The following is a 26,156-nucleotide window of genomic DNA, read 5'->3' as shown; positions in this document are numbered from 1 at the left end:
AACTCAAATATGACAAGGAAACATAACAATTTAAAAAAAAAAGATAGAATAGATGATAAAATGTAAAGAAATAGATACAAAATTTCAATTGGAAATATTATAGAACAAATCTATAAAATGTAGTCCAAGTTACAACTTAAGAGAAAACTGGTGTAAAAATATTCTATAGATAGTATATGACTTCATCAATAATTGTCAAATCATATTTTAATAGTTATAAATGCCAGGAAAGAGAGCGATTTCACCACTTGTAGAGAATGTAAAAGAATCAAATATACTGAAAAGAAATATACAACACTATTAAGAAAATTTTAGAAATCAAATTCAAAATGAAACCATTATTTTTCCTCACAGGCATAATTCTAAGACAGAGTTCCCCAATGTTTCTGGCTTGTTGGATTCGGGGAGGCGATGCACACATGTGTGTTTGTTGACCGGTTTCCATGGCACAGTTGCAAATCCACCCCCATGGTCCATTAGTGTACTATGGCCCACAAGTTGGGGACCCTGTTCCAAAACGCATTTTTTAAAAAAACAACAACACAATTTACTAAAATATATGCTCATAGTCATGCGGATAAAGAATTTTGCACAAAATTGGAAAAGAGATAAAGTTATTGATTACATCGAATTGATGGTGTAAATCTGGAGAATATATTCACAATATATTCACAACAGAAGTCTAACCAAATTGCAGAAAGAATGGCTTCCATATACATTATGCAGCAAGGCAAATACAGAGTATGGATTTTAAAAGAGAAAAGAACCCATTAAAGAACTGAAATCAGAAATATACACAAAAAATAAAAATGTGTAAGTATTGTACATTAGTCAGAACATCAGAAGTTGTATGCTGCCTAATGATCTTAAGAAACCAGTAATATGCAAAAATGGAGTTGTTTTATGCAAACTCAGCCATACTCTGTTGCATTGCTGGTAGCTCATACAGAAGCAGAAATGTAGAGTCTGTCCTCTGTTTCATCATTGTATTGCAAATATATATTAAACATAATGGAGGATTTCAACTATTCTGACATCAAATGAAAATCAAACTTTATAGGGCCTGGGAAGGGAAGTATGCTTTTAGCATATCTTGCAGAAAATTTCATTGTCCAAAAGTTGACCAATGTATTAAGACTTGGTGGACCAGCAAAGGGGGGGAGAGGATGGTTCTGTGTGAACTGAACGCCAGTCATGCCTGTAGCTTGCACAAGTGGAGCTGCACAAACACGCACAATGCTACTTGAGCCTCCTGGTTCTGAATGGGCCATGGCCTGGAAGTTGGGCACTGCTGTATTAAGGGATCAATTATACTGAATTTAATGGACTAAGGGGAAGAAATAGTTGATGGAATGGAACTTGCAGTGAACTTGGGAGAGAATGATAATTGGATCCACACAGTACTGGCCAGAAGAAGTTAAGGCAATCAGATTTGTGTTCTAGATTTCAAGGGAACTGACTTTAATAAGCTAGGACAAAACTACAAAATATTCCATGGATTAAAATCTTGCAACAGAAAAAAAAACTGAGGAGCATTGGGAAATTCTGAAAAAAATGATATAATTAAGGCCCAAACATACACAGTACCAAAGAGAAGAAAAATGGAAGCTGTCTCATGAAACCAGTGAGAGTGCATTAAAAAAATATTTCCAATAGACTGAAAAACAAAAGGGACAATTTTTAAAAACTGAAAGAACAGCATATGGTATGACAAGAGCATTTTAGAATAGGCCAAACCTATAAGGATAAGGTGAGGAAAGCTTTGGTTCAGAATAATCTGAGTCTTGCAATGAATATCCCAAAACTCTAAAATGTGGAACAGGGGAAGAATCAAGAAAACTGTTGGTCAATTAGTTAAAGAAAGATAGTGAGATTGATAAGTCTGAATGGCTTAATTCCTATTTTGCCTCTGGAGTAAGCAAGGAAGTAGGTGAGAGTATTTTTTAAATGAATTCAAGTAACCAGGGCCAATTCAAGTAACCATCCCTGTGTGCTAAAGGAACTGAGAGATAATCTCAGAATCACTGACCATATAATTTTCGAAAACTCCTTGAGTGCCAGAGATTTGTCAGAAAACTGGAGAAAAGCTAACACTTTAACTATCTTTTAAAAATGGGAAAATGGATCTAAGAAACTAAAGGACAATTAGTTTTTCATCAATACCTAGAAAAATCCTAGAAAATATCACCAGGCATTTGGATTTTCATTCATTCATTCATTCATTCATTCATTCATTCATTCATTCTTCCATTCCATTTGTTGGCCAGAACATGGTAATTACTGGAACTCAGTAAGAATTTGTTAAAAATATGTTGTGGCAGGCAAATTGTTTTCTATTGCATTTTTACAAAATGACTAGATTACCAGACCAAGAAAATATTATTGTTATACTTAGATTTCAGTAAGGCATTTGATAAAGTTGACTATAGCCATATTCCAAATTGAATGATGTGAGATAAATGATCCTATTAGATGATTTCCACCTGCTGAACAATCAAATCTTATAAAGGTACTTTGTCAACATCCAATGATACTTTCAAGTGAAGTATTTGAGGGGTATAGAATACATATACAAGCCAAAGTGAACAAGGATTTAATAAGAAAATACCTCTCCACATGGATGAATACAAATCACCTGGGCCAGATAGCTTATACCCCAGGGTTTTGAGGGAGCTGGCAGGTGTAATATTTGAGACACTGAATGTAACATTAAAAAGCTACATAACACAGGGGAAATGCCAGACAATTGGAAAAATACATTGCGACGATATGATACAAAAGTGTTTTTTTTTTTGTGAAGTTTAAATTCTCTGCCCTGGAATTTTTATCTATGGAATCCTACAATAGTTGCTGAAACTGGATCTTCTAAAATGCATGTACAACTATGCTACAATTTAAATTTCTATTGCATCTTGAAACTCAGGATTATGTGATTGCTTCTGCCAAAGGTTCCAACTACTTCTATATCTTCAACCAGCTTTTTCCTGTTGATTAGAATGACATACCCTAGAAACTCACCTTGTATCTTAAAAAAACTTTTAGAAAAAGAATCAGTCAGGAAGAGCTAAGAAACTTTGGGGATGACCTGCCAAACTGATTTCACAACAGATATCTATATTATTGAAGTATCCATTATATTATATCTTCCTTAATAGAAAAGAGTATTCATCCTAAATAAAAGTAAGACATGTGTCTTTGCAAAGATAAAACATCAGCTTGGGTAGGATACATTTTCAGTGCTTTCCAAGGTTGGGCTCCATCATTTACTTTGTTCTTAGAGAATTGAGAATAGCTGAATATGAAACTTTTATTTACAATGTATAAAATGCTTTCCTGCCAGTCCTGGTTTCTAAAAGAGAGGCTTTTCCTAAAAGTTAAGGCTTATGGCAAATTCTTAGTAATAAATTTGAAAAATCAAATTTAAAATACAAGAAAATTCATGTTTTCAGTGCAATAGTACTACAAAAATCACTTTCTAAATATTACAAAATCCATCTGTGTAGCCCTCAGAATACATATGGGCCAGTATGAAACAAGTTATTGTGAAGCCTGGTTTTACCCAAAGTATATTCATGTTTATCCAATGCAAGCTAGAATCTTTAATTTAGACCTTATGAGCCAGAATACACATAGTCCTTGACTTACATCAGATCATTTAGTGACCATTCTAATTTACAAACTAAAAAAGTGACTTGTGGCCATTTTTCACACTTACAACCACTGCAACATCCTCATGATCAAAATTCAAATATTTGGCAAATGATTCGTGTTTATAATGATGGCAATGTTCTAGAGTCATGTGATCACTTTTTGTAACATTTTGACAAGCAAAGTGAATGAGGAAGCCAGATTTACTTAACAACCCTGTTACTAATTTAACAACTGCAGGGATTCATGTAAAAATTGTGGCAAGAAAAGTTATGAGGCAATAATTCATTTAATGTCTCATTTATCAACAGAAATTTTAGGCTCAATTGTGATAGGAAGGCAAGGAATAGCTGTACTGTTGCCTATACCAGTGGTCGCCAACCATGGGCCGGGGACCACTGGTGGTCCGTGAGAAAATTTTGGTGGTCTGCAGAGAAATGTCACCCCCAAAGCACCCCCCCAAAGCAATTAATCCAGGCCACTTGGGAACACAAGGCTTGTGTCGCTTGCATTGCAAACAACACAAGGTAGTAAGGGGAGGGGAGAAAGGGCAGAAGGGGGGAACTTGCCCTACTCGCCCCACGTGCCTGGCCTGGCCACTGGGCTGCTTCTTTCTGCTTTTTCTTCTTATGCTTTTGGCCACATGCAAGGAAAGCAGCAAAAGTCTTTCTTTCTCTCCCCCAAACTCCACCAGAAATGAGTCTTTGGGACCCTGGAAGGCATCCTGCTCCAAGAGGCTGCACCGGTGCGACAAAGTTCTCAAAGACTCATTTCTGGCAAAATTTGGGGAAGAGAAAGAAAGATTTCTGCTGCTTCTGCTGCTTTCCTTGCATGAAGCCAAAAGTCTTTCTCTCTCTCTCTCTCTCTAGCTGCAGATGGTATCCTGTGATCCCCAATAAAGAATGATCGATTAGTAAGGAAAACAGGGTGGGAAATTTTCCTGCAGACTTTTTTGGGATTTTCCCAGGGTCTCTGGTCCTTGGGATTTAAAATTATGAGTTTCTGAGGTCTCTGAGGTCTATACTACTAGAAGATACATCTTGTGGTAGAATCTACTCAGACTTAACATAATAAATAGCAAAAGTTTTTTCCTATCTGGCAAGGTATTTTATCACTTTTCCTTTGGACTTAAATTTATGAATACAGAAGAATTCAAGAGCTAATTGGTCAAAAAGAATTGCACAGTCTCCCCATTAAATCCCTTTCACCCTATGTGCACTACAATTATTAATAATTTGAGCATACTGGTTTTCCTTATATCTAGAGGAGCAAACTTCAATTCTTCAGAATCATGCTGAAGCAGGCACAGAAATCACAGAAACTATATGATTAGTTTCACCTAATGCTTATAACTTATATTCTGCATATATTTCATATTTTATTTTTTTAAGCAGATGTATGCTATTGTGACAAGATGGTTCTATTAACCCACCCTGGATTTTCAGATTCAGAGAATATTCTTAGGATAACAGTATGTCTGCATTCCAACTGCCTCTGTTTCCATGGTAGCCACTAGAAATTGAGAGTCTGGGGGAAGGAATCGAGTAGAGGAAACGGTAAACTGTCAGAAAATAATTTTCTTTTGGGAAACCAATTCATCCCAAATAGAGGAAACTTCGCTATCATATATTATTCCTTACATGCTGAATCGAACGTATCTACCCCAATCTATCTCACCCCTCCCCCAAAACACAGACAAGGATTTCCACAAGGCAAGACAGAATTCTAATCATGTACGGAGTGCCCTTCCCCCACTGCAGCCAGTGGCTGATAATGCCACAATTCCCTTTTCAACATCAATAGAGACCCGGCACGTTGCGTGCAATAAAATCAGATAACCTCAATTTTTCCCTTCTACCTTCCCTCTGAAGTGCTTCCAGATTTCTGCTCTATTTGGATAGGTTCTCACCCTCATCGGAGAGGAAGCGCGTATCGTAAAACTCGCTGGCGAAAGTACCATACGAGGAATCGTGAGGTTGATGCTTCTCATCGGGCTGATTCCCTTTTGCATCTGTTTCGCGGCCTTGTATAGATCTTGTCTCCCAGCCGGTGTTCTCGTCCGCAGCTATGGCCCAAGAGGAAGCAGCGGAAGCGGCCACAAGCAACATCCACAAGCTGCACCAGCGAAGCCAGGACAAGATTGTTGCAAATGCGGCCATGGCGGCAGTTCTTAAGCCCGAAAGAGTTCTTGCGCGTTGCCACCGCCTCTTCTGGTCTTCTACTCCACCCTTTGCAAGACTTCAGCCGAACTACTGTATTAGCATCAGATCTTATTGTCATAACCAGGCTTCAGCTGCAAAGGATGACTTTTGTGTGTGCGCGCGTGCAAAACACTTCCTAATTATTACTTGAATGTCTACATGGGTATGACTATGTATTTATTGGTAGTCAAGATGATTGGACATCACTGAAATGGATGCAATGCAACCAAATGAACAGCTGAGGAAGACATATTTGAGATTGAAACCATGCTTCCATGAAGGGGAATAGCAGGCACAGAAATGGGAGGCTAAAAGCCATATTGAAGTACACCTGTCTATATTCCATGAGAAGCAGCTAAATATAGTACACAGTTTTGTGCATATTTGATAGTAATTCATGAGTATATCTCTTTTTTTAATCCAAAGAAAATAAGTTATCCAAGCCATTCATCAAATTTATTATTTGTATATCCTGTTTAGTTATTGAGACATCAGCTGGTTTCATTTGTATATTTCTTGTATCTTGTCTTTTTAAATCCATATGCAAAACTCCCTGATTCTCAGTTGTATCCTCTTCTATCTCCACTTTTAAACTTATCTTTATAGTAGTTCTTAAGAGAAATTTCTGAGTGTACTGCTGCCAAAATCCCTGAATTCTTCCAAAGTTAACATACTTTTCTCCATTCTGTATTACTGGGTCCCTTGTCCCTTAATTATAGTTTTAGTTCTTTCTGGTTGCTTCTAGTGTTCATCCTTTCTCCTCTCATTATGTTTTTCTACATTTCCACATTTTCCTATGTGAATATTTCTTAGTCTTACCTTCAAAATCTTCATATATTTTAACAGGATTTTAAACAATCCATGGGAAGGATTCTTATAATTAGTTTTAAATTATTATTTTTTTTGAAAATTTTATTGGTTTTTAAAAACAAACATAAACAAACAAAACATAAAACATAAAATCATAAAGCATCTTTTTTGAAAGCAGCATGATCCTGGGTTACATCTCTTCGTACAGACACAAATTCAAATCCATGCTCATTTTTATATTCCATTCCATATCTTATTATTATTCTACATTTTCTATATAGCTTCTCCCCTCTTTTAACTTTCTTAATTTTATTTTATTTCATCTCAATTCGAATCGTTGTACTTATATTCTTTGTCTGTCCTGTTTCCACTGTCTACTATCTTTTCTCATTAAACAAAATTTTTCCTGTAATCACTGATTGGAGTATGACGCCCTTATATCTTTCCCCTAAAATTATAACACTTAATATAATATATAACTTCCGTTCGGATTCTGCTTGGTACATTCTAAAACTACACACTATATTTTGAAAGAAGAAAAAATTATAAATATATAATTAAAACAACAATCCATACCAATTCAATTCTATCATTAATATTAATATTCATTTAAATCTTAACATTTTACACATTACTTTTAAAATAAGTATCATACTTCTATGGGAACACTTATAAACTTTCCATAGTTAATTCCCCACAACTTCACTTATTTTTTATAAAACACTGAATAATTAAAATGTTCCCATCCCTTCCTAATTCAATTCTCTCATTTATTTTATTTTATTTTGTTCACAAAAGTTTCACTAAATTGCACTAAATATTTTATCCCACTTTTTAATCATATGTTGTTTCCAATTTTCTAACATTATTTCTATTACAAACAATACAATCTTATGTACCTTTACAGAATCCCTTTTTCAATTAAATTTTCACCCATTATCTCTGAATAAGTCCTGTTTCTTTACATCTTGCTCCAAACCTTTGCAACTTCTCTTCCCTTCCTTCTTGCCTTTCTTCTTCTCTCCCCCTTTTAGCCCCCTATCTCTCTACCTCAATTTCCCTCTTCTATATTCCCCTCTTCTGTTGCTTTCCAACATTATATCCACTTTTCACATTATTTTTCCCTTTTTTGGCTGTTTTTTTAAGTATTAAATTCTCCATTCTCTTTCCCCCCTTTCCCCTTTCTTCCCCAGATAGAGTTGCTTGTTCATTAAATATGGCTTCTTCTTTGTCCCAATCTTCTTTTTGTGCAGTCTTTTCTTGTTGTTTCTTGTAGACGCAGATCGCCATTTCTAAGAATTGAAAGACAGAGCCAAAGGAGCCCTCGGGAAAGGGAGTTTGGCCAGCTGAGGAGGAAAGATGTGGCTTTCCTCGACCCTGCTGGCACTCTCCCCATTCTTCACCACCTCTACAGGGTGGCTTAGTCCCGAAGCCAGCTGGCTCAGGGCGCTCCAGCAGCGAGCCCAGGCAGAAACCGCGCACGATTGCGGATTCCTGCCTGCCGCCGAAGCCCTGCAAACTGGAAGTCTCCGTTTTAAATTTTTATTTCTGATCCATCTAGCTTGTAAGATGTTTATAACTTTCCAGAATTAATGATCCAATTAGTCTTTTTGCTGTTTATTTCATAATACATTTTAAATGTTTTTCTAAATGTTAAGTGGGATGAAACACACCATTCTGAAGGTTCTCGATATCCAAAAAGCAATTAAACAAGCTATTTCCAGAAGTAATGAAGAAAGTGTCTTACTTAAAGGCTCCAAACTGCAACTTGTGCAAAGTGACTTTTCATTGGGTCCCAGAATTCTAAAATCTGCCACTGTTTTAAAGTCTCTTCTCCTTTATCCAAAGAGGAATCCTGAGGCACTAATCTGTTTGCTGGCTCCTGGTTTCACCACAGAAGCTATTTTCAATTCACCCTTACTTCCCCAGGAGTTTATGTTTTTAGCATACTTGTATGTTTTGAATGATCCTGGGATTTGTTAGAACTGTATATTAATGAAGAAATAATTATTTGGTATGTGCAAAACCAAATAATACACAAATGAATTTGGTGTGTTTAAAACAAATTAGGATCTTAAGAACAGTCAATTTGAGAGAGGCTATTCTATCAAACAGTAATAAAATGCCATGACTTACATTTATATTTTGATCTTGCATAGCAAAGGGTCATAATCAAGTTCCTTCAACTGATGCAATTTCTATCTAGTAATTACATATGAAATTACTAACTTCCTGAATGTATCTTTGTGTCTCTTCAACAACAACAAACTTTAAACCTATCAAAAAAATGTCCACCTTTGCTAATGCATAAATCTAGCCACTTTGGCACTTTAAAGTGCCAAATCAGAATTATATTGCTGTTTGGATTTTCATCTGTCAGGTTTACTGCATTTATTTAATATTCTGAATAGTCATCTAATGTGTTGTATGTAATATCTCTGAGATTAAACAGAATAAGAAAAAATGGATATCCTTTCATTTATTTTGGGGAAAAAATTGTATACAACCCCATACAATGCTTTGGATCCAAAGGCAGAAAGGTACTTCAGAGTATCTAGACAAAAGTACTATTTGAAACTCCTTAAATCAAACATGATTTTCCCATGATTACATAGTTAATTTAAGAAGCTGGCACTAGTTCTTCATTGGTACTGCATACATATTGGTGAAGCACATTTTGCCTTCAAATCCAAAGCATTTAAGAGTTCAAGTGAATATGGTTTAGTTGATTAATTATGAAATGACAATTCCAAATTTATTACCAGTGCTAACCCTTTCCATTCTACTCTATAATGTTCTTCCTACTCTAATACTTTCAAAAATTCAAAGACAGCAAATTGGTTTGTTTAACATTGTGTACTATTTTAAATATTATTCTAATTGAATTGGCTTCTTAAAGAGTAAATCCTCAAATTCACATCGATGGTAACAGCTGTTGAAGGTACTAGTTTTGTTTAGTCTGTTTTGAAGAATCAAAAATAGTTGCTTAAGTCTGATTATTAATTCTTTGTAAATACTTTCAGGACAACCTATGAACTAATCACAGATAGTTGGTAGTATTAATGAAAATAATGCAGTATTTAGTATAAATTGTATAACTGATAGTTGGTCATGCTTAATGCAACCCAAATTTAAGTTAACCTGCGGCTAATATGTATGCAACTGAGACTAGCACATGTGCAGTAGCAATTGGGATTTTAGACATTGTAAATATTTGTGTGCTCAAAATGGAAAAAAGAAGATTCCATCAGAGGAAAACAATACAAGTTTTTTTTTTAAAAGAAGAGGATTATTTTATTATTATTATCAAAATTTTGAAGTAGTTTAATGATATGAGCAGGGTCATAGCAATGCTAAAATAGGACAAGGAGCTGAAATGTCTGAATCTACAATAAAATTGTTTAATTTTTATTTTGTTTTCTATTTACCTTGTGACATTAACCATAAATTTAAATTATATCCTTTATGTATTTCATTAATATACATGTAAAAATGTATGTTTAAACATTTCCATTATCTATTTCCATTGAGCTAGAATCAATTACCATATTTTCTATAAAAATATTTTGAGAAGTGAAAATTTAATCAGTGAAACCATTTTGTGAGATTTATTAATCCCAGTAATTGAGATGTACTTGTGCAAAAATAAGATAATTGTCATTGGTTACCTAATATTTTTTTTATATTGCCCAATGTATTTCACCCATGTAGCTTGCTCTCAAGGGAATTTTGCTTAAGGAAAAAAAAGAAATAAAAAATACACTTGTTAACCTGGAAATTGTTAAACTTGGAAACAAGCTATAAAATAAAGGAAACATGTGTTCTACAAAAGCTGACTATTGCTATAAAATAAATGTATGTTATTTGTTAAATGTGCATATTTGTCCTCCCTCCACACATGAATATGGATTGTTATTTGTATATTTGAATTCTATAGTTCACCATCTCTACAAATGATTGGTGTACTTCATAAAATGGCAGGCCCAAGTACCAAGACTAACTTCCTTTATATTTCTTCACTTACAGACAAAATCTTGCCAGACTAAATCAAATATTGGCATAATCACAAATATACTCTGGGAAAAGCTAGGGAGGAGCAGTTTTAACCTTCTTTCTGCTGAATCAAATTGGCCAGAAATGGCTGGGAGAAGATGGTCTCTTAAGTTCAGTCACAAGCCATAAGGGCTTTAGAGGTAACAACCAGCACTTTGAATTGCATCTGAAAGCATACTGGCAGCCAATGCAGCTCATATAGAAGTAGTTTTACATGAATAACAGATACCATTTACTTGTTGAGAAGGGACATTCTTCATAGGTTGAAGCTTCCAAATGCTCTTCAATGACTCATCCATGTAGAATGCAATAGATTGCAGTAATTGAGAGCAGGAGTGGGATTCAAATTTTTTAACATCTGGTTCTGTGGACATGGCTTAGGCAATAGGCATGGCTTGATGGTTATGTGACTGGCTGGGTGTGGCCAACTCAACATCACTCACATCGAGGCACGCATCTCCTCACCTGGCCTCTCATGACTGTGGGGATAATGCAACAGTGGTAAGTGTGAAAAACGGCCATAAGTCACTTTTTTCAGTGCCATTGTAACTTTAAATGGTCACTCCACACAAGCAAAGTACCAGCAAAGGAGGAAAAAAAACTTTAGAGAAGTTCCAGAGACAGGAAGTCTAGTCCTGCCAAGAATGTAGTAAGAGTTAATGGAGAGGCAGTTTCTATAAGTAACACCAGAATGTTTCCTTCCTGCCTTCCTTACAGGATTAGGCCAGTAATTTCTTCTAACAACCAGTTCTCCCAACTGCTTAGAATGTTAACAACCAGTTCCAGTGAATAGGTGCGAACCTGCAGAATCCCACCCCTGATTGAGAGGAAAGGTCACAAGGGCATGAGTGATTTTAAACAAGGCTACATGATACGGGAACGGACACAACCCTAAGATATACAAAGCCCTCCAGGCCATAGCTGCCATCTGCACTTCTGAATTCTATACATATTGACTGGATAGCATAGTAGTTAGAGCACTGCCTTTGATGCAGAAATCAGGGTTCAAATCTTGGCTGTATCTACCTTACCAGTAGAGGACCTTGGGCAGACCTAAAGCTTCACCTATCTACCTCAGAAATATGTGAGTGACATGAACTAGGAGAGTTATGCCAGCTCATACATTGCCTGGATTTACAAGATTTGTATCAAATATTGGGGACACCAGGAAAATCTGATGATAAGTTGCTACTGGAATAATGCATACATGGAAGAACAAGAGAATCTGGAATCAGAACAAGCTGAAAATGGGATACGTGGAGGCCAAAAACGGGGCATGCGGAGGCTGAAAGAAGGACTAGTGGGGCATGATACCAGTATTCCAGTATTTGAGAGGCTGCCACAAAGAAGAGGGGTCAATTTAGTTTCCAAAGCACCAGACGGTAGGACAAGAAACAATGGATAGAAATTAAAAAAGGACAGAAATCAGCTGAAATTAAGGAGAAACTTCCTAACGGTGAGAACAGTTAACCAATGGAACAACTTGCCTTCAGATGTTGTGGGTACTTCATCACTGAAGGTTTTGAAGAAGAAACTGGACAGTCACTTGTCTGAAATCAGAGGTGGTATTCAGCAGGTTCTGACCAGTTCTGGAGAACCAGTAGCGGAAATTTTTAGTAGTTCAGAGAACGGGCAAATCCCACCTCTGACTGGAGATTTTGCAGTATCCTTCCCAGGAGTGGTGATTCTATCAGTTTGCACCTATTCGCTAGAACCGGTTGTTAACATGCTAAGCAGTTCTGAGAACCGGTTGTTTAGAAGAAATTACTGGACTAATCCTGTAAGAAAGGCAGGAAGGAAATATTCTGGTGTTGCTTACAGAAACTGTCTCTCCATTAATCCTTATTACATTCTTGGCAGGACTTCCTGTCACAGGAACTTCTCTGGAGTTTTTTTTCCCCTCCTTTGCTGGTACTTTGCTTGTGTGGAGTGACCATTCAAAGTTACAATGGCACTGAGAAAAGTGACTTATGACCATTCTTCACACTTACAACTGTTGCAGCATCCTCACAGTCATGAAAGGCCAGACGAAGAGACGCGGGCCTCGATGTGATATTGAGTTGGCCACACCCAGCCGATAACATGACCACCAAGCCATGTCCACCCAGTCACATGACCACAAAGCCACGCCCACTGATTAAGCCACGCCCACAGAACTGGTTGTTAAAAAAATTGAATCCCACCCCTGATCCTTCCCCTGCCTCACCCACCAAGCCACACCCACAGAACCAGTAGCAAAAAAATTTGAATCCCACCACTGTCTGAAATGGTATAGGATCTCCTGCTTAAGCAGGGGGCTGGATTAGAAGACCTCCAAGGTCCCTTCCAGCTGTTCTGAGTTTCTGTGCATTAGTTGAAAATTACCAAAGTTAAAAGAATACAATGTCGACCATGTCTCATATTTTATACTTGCCTCTGGATATCCTGAATAACAGTTTATAATAATGATAACACTTAACAAATATCAAATGAAATAAAATTTTATGGCACAAAACTTCTTAATCAGTTGGATAAAATATACTCAAAAATGGACAGGATTCTGTCAACCTTCAACAGAAAAATAATGCTACTGTTAGCGTTTTCTTTTTAAATAAAGCAGGTATATGAAATACATGCAATACATGACGGGTAGCAGTTACCACATTCCAGGCTCTGTATGTTCAAGCCAAACGCCAAGTTTGCCAGCGTCCCCAGAACATTAATGCCTACTGGCTTTCACAGGGAACTGCATTCCCCAGGATTCAGTGCGGTAATCATTGCTTTTCTGCGGTTGGTGCGGTGGTTTTTTTTCAAAGCGGGTATGGTGAAATGTAGGAAACAGCAATAATATTAACGTCTTGGCTTAGCGATATGGCTAAATACAAGCGTGATGGTTCTTCGAGTCCGCTATCAGAATCTGAACTGGACCCAGATCCTCAGCGTTACCCGCCGCCGCCACCTCTGCAATTGCCACGCCTGGAGAAACCGCTGCGCCAGGCCTTCTACAATACCGGGGCTCTGGTTTTGGTGGGACTATGCTTTGGGGTGGGGGTACTCATTTATTTTATCCTCGAAGCGTTTCTGCGCCCACTCCTGTGGGCCGTCCTATGCGGCACCTTTTTGCACCCGTTTAAGAATTCCCTCACGGCATTTGGGCGTCGCTGGCTGCGTCGCCTCCGCCATTCCAACACGCCAGTATTTTTGGCTACTTTCTTATTGCCGCTGTCTTTTGCTAATGCGGCCGCCGAAACTTTGGGTAATGAGATCGTGCGGCGCCGTTGGCTTCTTCTTCTTTTGAGTGCCGGAGCTCCAGTTTTGTATGGAGTATACTGTATCGGTACCTCCTTTGAGGTCCAGGTGGTTCTTGAGTATTCCGCCAGCCTCATTTGCCAAGGACTAAACTATTTCAGTAGCCGTTGGGTAAGTTATACTCAATCTCTTGGAAGTAGTGGCGTAAGTGGATGTGTTCACTACAGCGAGTTACACATTAGCCAGTTGGTTAGTCCAACGCACGTGAGTTAGTATTACGAGTATATTTCGGAGAAAACAGAGATGGGACGTACGCGTGAGGATTTTTGAACGATAGAGTTCAACCAGTAGCGTCTTGAATTTTTCTTCAAAAGTCGCAATTTGAACTAAGGCTACCCTAAACTATCTTCTAAACTTCAGAATCACTGTATTAAAAATGTCAATGCTTCTTGAAAGTATCGAGAACTGCATGACAATCTATAGGAAAGGAGAATTGAAAATAATTATTGAGCTTCATTTAAATAATGTTATAAATGGAATAAATTAAGCAAGAAACATATTGTAGAAGGAATGAAATGGATTACAGAAAAGTTATAAATTACTCTTTAAAAAGATTTTAAAAGCTGGATTTACAATAGGTGTTTTTGAAAACATCACTATAGTAAATATAAATGCAACAATGCTGTTTCTAGTTTCTTTTAACTATTCTAATGTTTTCTTTAATTTTAATGCATCCTCTTTTCATAACAATACTTATATTTTCAGAATAGATATTCAATGTTTAGGAATCTTATAGTAATAGATTTCATCCTTTACAGACTTCTTTTATAAATTTTATTTGTGCATTTTTCTTTTATATACATGAATGCTTAATAAACTATGTGTTGTCATAATATTATAATAAGCAATTTATTTATACATAATATCAATAATAATAACAGTATTTACTTGTATTCTTCCAACTTCTAATTTCTACCTTTATTGTCTAACTAATTGTAAAATAAATGCCATGTTAAAAATATTCTGTATCTTCTTTATCCTTTATCTTTAATGTTAACCTATCCATTTCTGCACAGTCTAATATTTTTTTAATTATGTTTTCATCTGTAGGAATTTCCACATTTTCCCAATATTGTGCAAATACAATTCTTGTTGCTGTCAACACATGTAATATTAAATATACAACCCCTTTTTCATAATTTTTTGTTAATATACCTAACGGAAATATTTCTGGCTTTAAATCTCTATGATGCTTTATCATTTTCTCTAACCATGTATGTATTTTCGTCCAATATTTTTTAACCTTTGGGCCTGTCCACCACATATGCCCGGTATCTGATTTCATTTCTAACATTAGGTGGACATGTATTTGAACATCATTGCTAATCTTGGTGGCAGATGCCACCTGTAAAACCTTTTATATAAGTTTTCCTTACACGTAGTTTCCATTGTCAATTTATAATTTCTATCCCAAAGTTTTTGCCATTTGTCTAATTCTATTGTATATCCAAAGTTTTTTGCCCATACTATCATTATTTCTTTTACTTGTTCATCTTTCATTTTAAAGCTTAATAAGTAGCTATATATATATTTTATTAATTTTTCATCTGTTCCTAAAAGTATCCGATAAAATGCTGTTGGTTCTTTATAAAAGTCATACATTCTAGCACAGAGGTGTCAAACTCAATTTCATTGAGGGCCACATCAGGGCTATGTTTGACCTTGGGAGGGCCGGGGAGGTGTCACCAGGGTGTGTGTGGCTAGAATGACATCACTTGTGTTGGGGTTGTTGCCTGTGGTGGCCTGAGTGTTCTGCCAGTGCAAGCAGGCTCCTGAGCTCTGTTTTTGGCTGGGACAGCCTCCTGCAACCCTCTGGCAGTGAAAATGAAGCTCTGTTTTTGCTGGCAGTGGTACCGCAGGCCAGTCCTTCACTATTTCCAGGGCATCCCCGTGGTCCAGATCTAAGCACCTCATGGGCTGGATCCGGCCCCTGGGCCTTGAGTTTGACACCCCTGTTCTAGTATCTTTCACATATCTTGATTGTACTTGCAGATGTGGCCACCATGCAAGGTCCGCTCTTTTATTTTCTAGTTCCTGTTTAGTTTTAAGTTCCTCTTTTTCATTTAAAACATCTTTATACTTACATTTTTTTCCTAATTTACAATGTTTGGATGTTCAGTGCTTCCATTTTGGAAAGCCATCCTTACAGACTTCTGGGATTGTAATAGACCTTGAACTAGAAAAATGTATGCAAGCTGTTTTGGTAAATGCTTATCTTGTACACGGGCAAGCTTGAGCAGGGGGTTGGACTAGAGGATCTCCAAGGTCCCTTCCAGCTCTATTCTGATTGAAATAAACATATTCTGTTACAGAGGGCAAGTGTGAGTTGAGAGATGGTAGCATAAGTGCATGTATACAAATACAACAACCATGTTTCTATTTGCTTATTGTTCAGACACAGATTGTTGATAGGCATTTATTTTTAACACTTATTCTTTACTCTGTGGAGATGCTAAAATTTATCCTTTCATTTATGGATTGATATGATAGTCATCTTCCAATACTTGAAAGGCTGTCATGGGGAAGAGGGAGTCAGTTTATTCTCCAAAAACACCAGAGGGCAGGACAAAAAGCACTAGATGGAAACTTAGCAGAAGAAGAGCCAGCCTGGAACTAAAGAGAAATTTCCCAACAGTGAGAACAATCAGTCTGACAGCTTGCCTCTGGAATTTGTGGGTACGCTATCACTGGAGATTTCAAGAAGAGGTTGAACAACCATTTGTCCAGGATGGAATAAGGTATCCTGCCCTAGGCAGAGAGTTTGACTAGAATACCTCTAAGGTCCCTTCTAGCCTATAATTCTATGATTGTACATTCCCAATGTTAGCTTTTACCCAATTCCTCCTTGCATCTCTTTCAGTTTCTATGATTTTATAAATGTTATTAACTAAATACTGAATATCTACGTGAGAAACTGCAAATGCAAGTTTGGAACATTATTTAATTAATTAAAGTTAATTAATTAGTTTAATTAAAGTTTGGAACATTATTTAATTAATAACTGTCATTTAAAATGGAAAACCGTATTCTTTCCAAGTGAAGAAGATAAAGATGAAACAATTATTTAACTCCTAGGAATACGCTGACTGAATTTAGCTTATGGGTTTCTAGTGCACAGTCCTGGTAAATTGAAGTTAATATAATACTCGGTTAGAGATTTATACTCAAATTCCATCTCCTTTTTAAATATTCAGATATGGACCTTGATAGCAGGCTATCTGTTGACTGTGTTATTCAGATGGAACCCAAGCACCGAGCGTTACTTGAGAGCAATATCAGTTCCCCTCTGGATTGTGCTGCTGTTTCATTTGGGTGAGTGAATACATGTTATATAATATGAAATTTTTCTGTAGATTTTAGAAACTAGAAAGTTAAATGGGAAGGTTAGCTGGATGTTAGCCATAGTAGATGATTGTTATCTAGCATGTTTAAATATATTTTGGCATGAAACAAAGATAAGAATTGATTGAATATGCTTAATTTCTAAATTCTGAAGGTCCTCATTCTTTTTAAAGCTTACTATATGGGTTCATACATCATGCTAAGATAATTTTTTTACTTTTAATCTAGCATTATATGTCACCTTACCCATTGTGTTTTCTAAACTATAATTCATGACTCAGTATTATATATGAATGAAGTGGTTATTCAAATAATGGTCTATTGTAATATGGGAACATAATTGTATTTTTTTCTTGTGCATATTCATCCTTGTAAATATATGGATAACTTTTTAAAATCTCAAGGCTAAACTTTAACTTTGTACATTGCCTGGGATTTAGGTGAGCTTGATGTCTGTGGAGAGGGCAAGACTTAAATACTTAGGTCCTAATTTTGCAATTTTAAGGGGTGATACATTGTGAAATCAGTACCTGCCATCTAGTCCTAGCACCTTTCTGGGCAAGTTTTGCAGTTTTTTTGGCAAGGTTTTTCAGAGGTCTTTTAATTTTGATTCTTCTCTAGGCCTGAGAGAAAGTGACTAATTCAAGGTAATCCATCATGCTTTGTGCCTACCATCTTCCAATTTTAAGCTTGGTGCCTCGGCCACTACATCAAACTGGCTGTAAATAGAAAGTTAGATAGCATTTTCCTACATCTTGTATTAATTTTGAATATAGCATATTTTATTATATTCAGAATTAATACAAAACACAAGAAAATGCTTTATTATAAATTGTTGTTAATATCCTATGATTTTTATAAGTATATAGCTTGACTAACATTATCATCATCTTTGACAATATCTGTCTACAAAAAATGTGGCTGTTTTAAAAGATACATACTTTTTTCTAGCTTCTGCAGCAGGATCTTGGAGAATTCCAATTGTTGTACTTATAATTGTCTTAATGACAGTAGGTATGCTTCATGAACAATCAAATGGAAAAGAGCCTTCAGGTAAAAATTAATTACTTTTTTAAAATAATGGAATATAATTATCATCTGTAATGAGCCTATTTAAATTTATACAGTGCCCAATTCCCAAAGATTCTAGGTGATTACTGATTAAAAAAATAAATAAAAACTAGAAAAAATAAAATAGTTAAAATATGTTTATTAGAAATAAACAATGAAAATGGGAGAAATGATAACAACTAATGGGGAACAAAATAAATACAGTGGTGTGTTGGTACTCAGTTGCTTCCATCTCATTGAATTTGACACTCAACACATTTTGATGCAAAAATGTTGTCCTGGTACTTGTTTGGTATTCGACTAACTGCTATATGAAGAGAGGGATGGCCATGGAGAACAGATAGGAAGTTGGCCAAGCCAGGAAGGTCTCTGCAAAAGGAAGCGGGTGGTGGTGGCTGCAGAGGGCAAACAGGAAGTCAATCATGCTGGTAAAGTTACTGACCTAAGAAAAGGTACAGACAGGAACTCCTTCCTGGCTAAAAGAAAAGATCAACTGTTTTGTTTGGTACCTATCATTTTTAGTACTTGTTGTACTTCTTGGAACAATTAATGATGAGTATCGAGGTACCACTAAACCACATAGGGCAAAAGGGCCTTCACTCATTTTTTGCCAAAAGTTTTGGTGAAGAACCGGGTCTTCAAAGCCCTTTGAAACATCAGAAATGGGAGCTCTGAGATCTCAGAGGAAATCTCATTACCAAATGCAGGCATTACTGTTTAGAAGGCACATTAAAGGTCCAGTAGAGAATATTATTTAATTGGAAAAACCTGAAATCTGCCAACGCAGCCAGGTTGAATCAACCAGGATGTTACTATGAGAGAAATATAGTTTTGTTTGAACATGAGTAGTGGGTATTAAGTGCCAGCAAGACTTTTGATGTTTTTGTCAGTGTGGTGGGGGAAAGATTACTGGTATTGCCATTCTTTCAAAAAGGAGAAAGCACTTCATTTTATTAAGTTGGATTTGGTATTATAACTTTTAAAACCTATTTAACAACAGCGGTGGGACATCTCCATGGGGGATGAGTCTGCCTACTGAGATGAGGTGAACCGGTTGCTTTCGTAGTGTGGAAACAATAACTTGATCCTCAACACCAATTAGACCAAGGAGCTTATAGCGGACTATAGAAGGAACAGATCAGACATCCAGTCCTTGCTTATCAATGGAGACCGAGTAGAGCAAGTGGCCCGTTTTTTAAAGTTTCTGGGTGTTACCATAAAAGAGGACTTGACCTGGGGTGCTCACATTGCAGCACTGGTCAAAAGGGCCCACCAGAGATTATACTACCTGAGACTTCTCAGAAAGCAACAGCTGAATGAAAAACTGCTGTTGACCTTCTACCGCTGCACCATAGAGAGTATCTTAACTTACTGCACCTCTGTATGGTTTGCCAATTTCACAGTGACAGATAGGAAAGCACTCCAGAGGGTTAACGTCATTGCCTAGAGGATCATTGGTCGCCCTCTCCCCTCTTTGGAAGAGCTTTATAGCTCCCGCTGCCTTAAGAAAGTTCAAAACATTCTTAAAGATCAATTTCATCCTGGGAAAACTTTTTTTGAACTACTACCATCTGGCAGACGGTACACAATAATAAAAACAAGCATAAATAGGCTGAAAAATAGCTTTTAACCCAAGGCAGCTCTTTTGAATTCTACTGTATAGTGCAGTGTTGGGGATTTTCGATTCAATGTGTGGAGGGTGTTTGTGTTTATTTTCATGGTCATGATGTGCACTGAAGATGGTGTTTGATTTCATTGTACAAGGTGCAATGACAATAAAGTAAACTATTTCAAGTTTTTTGAAGAACAGGTAGTCCTCGACTTACCACCACAATTGAGCCCAAAATTTCTGTTGTTGAGAGAAACATTTGTTAATGTTTTGCCCCATTTTAGGACCTTTCTTGCCACATTTGTTAAGTAAATTATTGCAGTTGATAATTTAGTAGCATGGTTGTTAAGTGAATCTGGCTTCCCCATTGATTTTGTTTTTCAAAAGGTTGCAAAAGGTGATCACATGACCTTGGGACACAGCAATGGTCATAAGTATGAACCAATTGCCAAGCATCTGATTTTGATCATATGATCATAGGCATGCTTCCAAGATTGTAAGTGTGAAAAATAGTCATGTCACTTTTTCATTGCTGTTGTAACTTTGAACAGTCACAAAATGAACTGTTATAAGTCGAGGACTACCTGTATTCTCCTGTTAAATTGTCCATATAAGTATTTCTACATTATTTGGATTATAAATTTACTGGAAAGAAGCTGGAGAATTCAATTATTAAAATGCATCATCTGTTTCCTTTTCTCTTATTATATTTTAATATATTTTATTATATTTATATTATATTTTATTATATTTTAATACAGAGGCACAAGTTCTTGGTCAAGTAATTTCCATTGCAGCATCTGCGGTCACTACAGTAATCTCTGTTACATGTTATGAATCAAGTAATGAAGATCATCCATTACAAACTTCAGGTGACTTTAATTACAATGATTGTAAAAATATTCTAATATTTTAATTAATCACATTGTATGGCTTATTTATATTGATTTGTGCACTTTAATTTGATTTCTGCATTTTTCTTTCTTGGTCTAAAAGTTGATGGATTTAAAACAGGTGCTGAAATTAAATTAATTTAGGAGGTATTTTATCAACCCTAATGGTGAAGCCTTAAGAAAAATTAAGTAGCATTAAAGATGTTTTAAAAAAACTGAAATGCATAGTGTAGATTACAAAACACTCTTCAATTCTGAGTTTGTCTGGCCTAATTTAGGAAGTGAGAAAAAACTGTCAGTTGCCTGCTCATTTTTATATCTGTCATTTTCATTACAATTTGGCAACAGTAACTTAATCACTTATCCCTTCTCATTATCCTTCTCACTAACCTTACCAATGTTCTACCTGTGCTGCCTTTAGAATGTATTTGAAAACTGCAGTTGATTCAAAATGCATCCAGGTATTCCTGACGTTGGATGTACATAATGCAGCAAGAGCCAGCATTGTGCTGCAGTTTTTATAGTAACCAATGCAGAGGTGGTATTCAGCAGGTTTTGACCAGTTCTGGAGAACCGATAGCGGAAATTTTGAGTAGTTCGGAGAACTGGCAAATATTACCTCTGACTGGAGATTTTACAGTATCCTTCCCCTGCCATGTCCACCAAGCCATGCCCACCAAGCCATGCCCACAGAACCGGTAGCAAAAAAAAATTGAATCCCACCACTGAACCAGTGCAATACTAGGCTGCATCACCAGGATAGAGATTCTGATTGAGATCAGAAGAAATGTAATTCTGGTCCAAGTTGTATTGGTCAGAGTCAGACTGTATTTGGAATACAATTTTATTACCATCTCACAACAAAAATGCTGAGGAACTAGAAAAAGTACAGAGAAGAGCAACAAAGATGGTAAGGAGCTTGGAGGCTAAATAGTATGAAGAGCTGTTAAAAGAACTGATTATGTTTAGCCTGAAGAGAAAGCTAAAAAGAGACATGAGCAGCCTTTTAACACTTGAAGGCTTATCATAGGAAAGAGAGTATGAATTTCTTTTGTGTAGTGCCCAAAGGTTAATCAAGAACTGATGGGTGGAAGCTTTATAGAAAGAGATAAAGAGTAATTTCCTAACTACAATATTTCATTCATAATAGCTATTATGAATGAAACAGTCTGCTCCCTGTAATACTCCATTCATTGTATCCTTTAGTCTAGGGCCCCACAACCTTTTGTGCACCAGAGACTAGGTCTGTGTAGAGGAGTTTTTCCACAGACCAGAGGGGTGTGGTTTTGTGTGCTGCCTGCATCTCATGGATGGGGCTTCTTCACTTGTTTGCACAGCCCAGTTGCTGGTATGCTGCGGAGCAGTGCTGGTATGCAGAAATTGAGGACACTTTCTTTAGTGGCTGAAGGAGCTGATCTTCAAAGCATTTATAATACTGGCTTGTAAGACTATCTGGACCTTTACTTATTATTTTTTCTTTATATTTTCAGCTTTTCCTGGGTATCATGACTCTTTTCTTCTCAGTCTTTGATGTAAATGAGGGAAATGGCAAGATGTTTACCTCACACAAAGTCTAAGGAAATAAACTCCTCTCTTTCCCAGTTTTTTGGCAAGTTTTCAGAAGTAGCTTATAATTGCCTGCTTCCTAGGGCAGAAAGAGAGTGATTGATTCAACATCAACCAGTGGGTTTGTACCTAATATGGGACTAGAAATCATTGTCTTCTGGTTTCCATCTTGTTGCCTTAACTACTACAAGTAGTCCTTGATTTATGACCATTTTATGACCATTCAAAATTGAAAAATGTGACTTACAACTGGTCCTCCTGCTTATGATCATTGCAGTATCGCTGCAGTCATGAGATAAAAAATCAGACACTTGGCAAGTACTTGAAGCTTCCTAGATTTTATATAAAATCATCATTTGTGATTTTCGCAATGGACTTCCAACAATCAAAGTCAATGGGAAAACCAGATTGGCTTAACAATTATGTGATTCATTTAATGACACAGCAAAAAGGATAGCAAAATTGGGCACCACTCCGTTAATGATTTTGTCATGTTCCAGTCTAACTGGGTCATAAGTTGAGCATTACCTGTAACCAAGCTGGTTCTCTGTTATAACAATAGAAGTGTTTTATGTTCAATGATGCTCTTAACTTCTTCAAGTTAAGCCTGCTGATCCAATAATAAATATTGATTGTTGTAATTATGATTTTTTTTCTAGAAATTGTAGAAAGTGGCGATCCCTTATCAGGATCATCCAGTGAGAAGAGCAGGCAGAGACCTGAGATTGCAGCATTTCCTAAAAAGAAGAAAGCCAGTGACATCTACTTTGTTCTGCTTGTATGGAGCATTATAATAGTCCAGATCTGGTTTAATTTCTGGATAATTCAGTTGCTGCCCTTACCTTTTGCAGGTTATTCATTTTTTACATTGTGATTTACATTTTGATTGGGCAGGTAACTAAATACTGTCTTTGAGATGGCAACTCCAGTCCAATTTTGTGCAGATTTATTTATCCTTAGAACTCAGCCCAGTCTTGAAGGACGGGGCTGCAATAGAAAAAATACACAATCATAAATCTAATCAAAGCCAGTCCAATTCGCAAAAACATACTGCCCTGTTTTGCTTAATAGTCCTATATTTAACTAATACTAAGATATAAAATATTTTCTCTGTGTAGATATTTACTGTGGCGCCTCAACTGGTATGGAGACAGGAGGACACAAAATACATCTGGCATGTTTATTATATTTTCAGATGATATATTTAGATAAACTCTTAAAAGAGTGAGGCAATACGTTTATCAGAAGACATGCTACATTTTTTTAAAGTGCAGGGATAAGAACGGGAAGCAGAGCCCAGTCTAAACTCTATTTTTACTCATTCTGATTTATTATAAGCATAATTAATAGCACAGTTAATTAATTTAATTAGATGTTATTTATCCGATTATGACCACAACCTAGTATGTTGTATGAAGAGAGTTACTAAATGAAATTACACTCTCCCTTACTCTCTATTCTAAAGAGTAATGCCTCCCCTTACCTGCCCTTTCTGTAAAGTTTTCATCCATGCAGTGTTTATATTACACTAATTCTGCCACTTCCACCAAGATTTTATCAATATCTACTACATTGCGTTTTCATTTAAACCAACTATCTTGATTCAAAACCTTTCTACCGCTGGCATAGAAACAGTTACAAAAATGTTGCTCTTAATGGTACAAATCCTTCTCATACCCTTTTGATCCTTTTATAACCCTTTTATAGGAAAATTTCAACTCAACTGGTAATTTACCTTCCTTATATGCTTAATGTTACATTCTAATTCCTAGGAGTTCAATAATATTTACTCCTCATTATATTCACCAGTTAGGATTAAATCTGGGTTGCCTTATCTCCTTGATTCTAAGACCAAAGATCAGTGTTCGAAGGCATACATCTGTCTCCTTGTGAACCTAACAGCTTTTTAGATATTTGCAAACCACTGTCGTATTTTCATTTGATTTTCTTTTTGCAAATTATATTTGTCTAGTTTTTTCAAACATTTCTCACCCTGTTTAGTTTTCATACTTCTTATTCTTGAATCTGACTGATAAATCTGCTGCAGGGTTTTTTGTGTTTTTAAAAGCTAACAGGTAGTCTTGAATTTATGACCATTTGTTCAGCAATGATTCAGAGTTATTGAGGTGCTGGCCTTTGCACTGTGACTTTTTGTAACTCCAGAGCCACAGCACAACACAAAGCTCAGTCGCAGGCTGGCTGTCCCAGCAGCAAAAGGCATGCTGCTCAGCAGCAGCAGGAGCAAGAAGATGGTAAGATCAGATGAGGTGTAGCAGATGAAGAGTCCCAGAATATAGAATTAAGAGAGAGAAGGCAGATGGGACTGGGTTGAAATGGACTGGTTCCCAGACTGTAGCAAGTGACTCTCAGAGTCATGCAGTTCTTGGGCTGTTTGCTACAGGAAAGCCAAACAAGCAGACAAATGATGGAGATAAGAACCAATTTGAGTCAGTCCCAACACTTACTGAGTCTTGGGGCTGAGAATACTAACCCACAATGGCTTGGATTGGGGTGGAAATGTCATTAAACGATGTGATCACGTGATGTCGCTGTCAGGTCAGCTTCAGGGTTGACAGTCGCCCTTAGTGATAGAAATTTAATGCCCATTATGGTTGTCAGTTGTGGACTATCAATACTTCGAAGTGTTGTCTAGCTAGGACCTCTTATATCTCATAATCTGGAATCACACTTCTGTTCATGCAACCATTTTCATCTTATTATTCATAAGCACCTTCTCACATGTTTGCTTACTGATGTCTTATGTTTTTTAATGTTTTGTATGCTTAAGGGGGAAAAACATTTTGAGGGCTGTTGATTCAGGCAGAAAAATTTGAATATAAACTTAATTCAATTGAATATGAGCCCTAGCTTGGTAGTTAGCCCTAGCATGGCAGTATTGCAGGCTAACTCTGTCCATAGCCTGGAGCTCAACCCTGATGGGGGTCAGCATTCCCGTCTCCTGAGGTCAGTAAAAAGAGGACCCATATTTGGAGGGATAATATGCTGACATTGTAAACCATCCGAGGGTGCTGTAAAGCACTATGGGGCAGTATATACATTTAAGTGCTATTTCTATTGCTATTCCTATTGAAACAAAATGACTTTATGAACAAAAAGTATAGGTATTACATATGAAAATTACTTAATTCCTTTTTTATGTTTGCAGTGTGGGTTTTAAAAAAACTGTTTGTCCACTTTGGAATAGTGCAGTTCTCACTGATTTACTGCAGTAACTATTGGCATACTCTGGAAGATTTTGTGAGACAACGTCAAGAAGTTCTTGTACCCCAACCAGTTAAGGGTCTTGGAAGAATTATTCTCAAGTTAGACAGCAAGGTATTTATAATTATTTGTGAAATTGCTCTAGTTCAAATATTTTTTAAGAAATACGCACCCTGTATTTTGCTACAATATTTTTCTATTAAAAATAATAAAAGATACTGGTGGGGCTTCAGATTATAAGTAGCACAACTTTTCCAATGTTGTTTTCAGGGTTTTATTGTAGTTAATAACTGGGATTATGACATTAAAAATGAAGCACTCTTTCATAGGAAAGAGACAGAAACAACATTCATCTATTCTCTTGCACTACTTGAAATCAGTTCTGTAAGGTTGGAGAAGCTACTCATATAGTTTTGGAAAAAGTTTGAGGGAACCATAGAAAGAAGTTTATTA

The 26,156-nt window shown here is 36.5% G+C and overlaps 2 protein-coding genes across 4 annotated transcripts in view; one reads left to right on the top strand and one right to left on the bottom strand.

The window, feature by feature from the left end:
• Window positions 1-5,973, bottom strand: part of FRRS1L (ferric chelate reductase 1 like) — a 44,882-nt gene extending 38,909 nt beyond the window's left edge. The window contains exon 1 of the mRNA XM_026721707.2: window positions 5,558-5,973. Coding sequence (XP_026577492.1) covers window positions 5,558-5,807 — 250 coding nt within the window. The 5' untranslated portion in view covers window positions 5,808-5,973. The remainder of the gene's footprint in view (window positions 1-5,557) is intronic.
• Window positions 5,974-13,444: 7,471 nt separating this feature from the next.
• The window catches only part of TMEM245 (transmembrane protein 245), a 60,736-nt gene continuing 48,024 nt past the window's right edge, over window positions 13,445-26,156 (top strand). For all 3 annotated transcript variants that reach the window (XM_026721722.2, XM_026721721.2, XM_087916014.1), the window contains exons 1-6: window positions 13,445-14,111; window positions 17,195-17,312; window positions 18,294-18,395; window positions 20,784-20,894; window positions 23,141-23,332; window positions 25,648-25,817. In XM_026721722.2, the coding sequence (XP_026577507.1) occupies window positions 13,563-14,111; window positions 17,195-17,312; window positions 18,294-18,395; window positions 20,784-20,894; window positions 23,141-23,332; window positions 25,648-25,817 (1,242 nt within the window). In that variant the 5' untranslated portion in view covers window positions 13,445-13,562. The remainder of the gene's footprint in view (window positions 14,112-17,194; window positions 17,313-18,293; window positions 18,396-20,783; window positions 20,895-23,140; window positions 23,333-25,647; window positions 25,818-26,156) is intronic.

Source organism: Pseudonaja textilis, chromosome Z (assembly GCF_049901715.1).
Source record: "Pseudonaja textilis isolate UNSWEBS1 chromosome Z, rPseTex1.2, whole genome shotgun sequence".
Classification (NCBI taxonomy): domain Eukaryota; kingdom Metazoa; phylum Chordata; class Lepidosauria; order Squamata; family Elapidae; genus Pseudonaja; species Pseudonaja textilis.
Note: the sequence above shows the minus strand (reverse complement) of the source record. Positions and strands in the feature narration are given on the sequence as shown.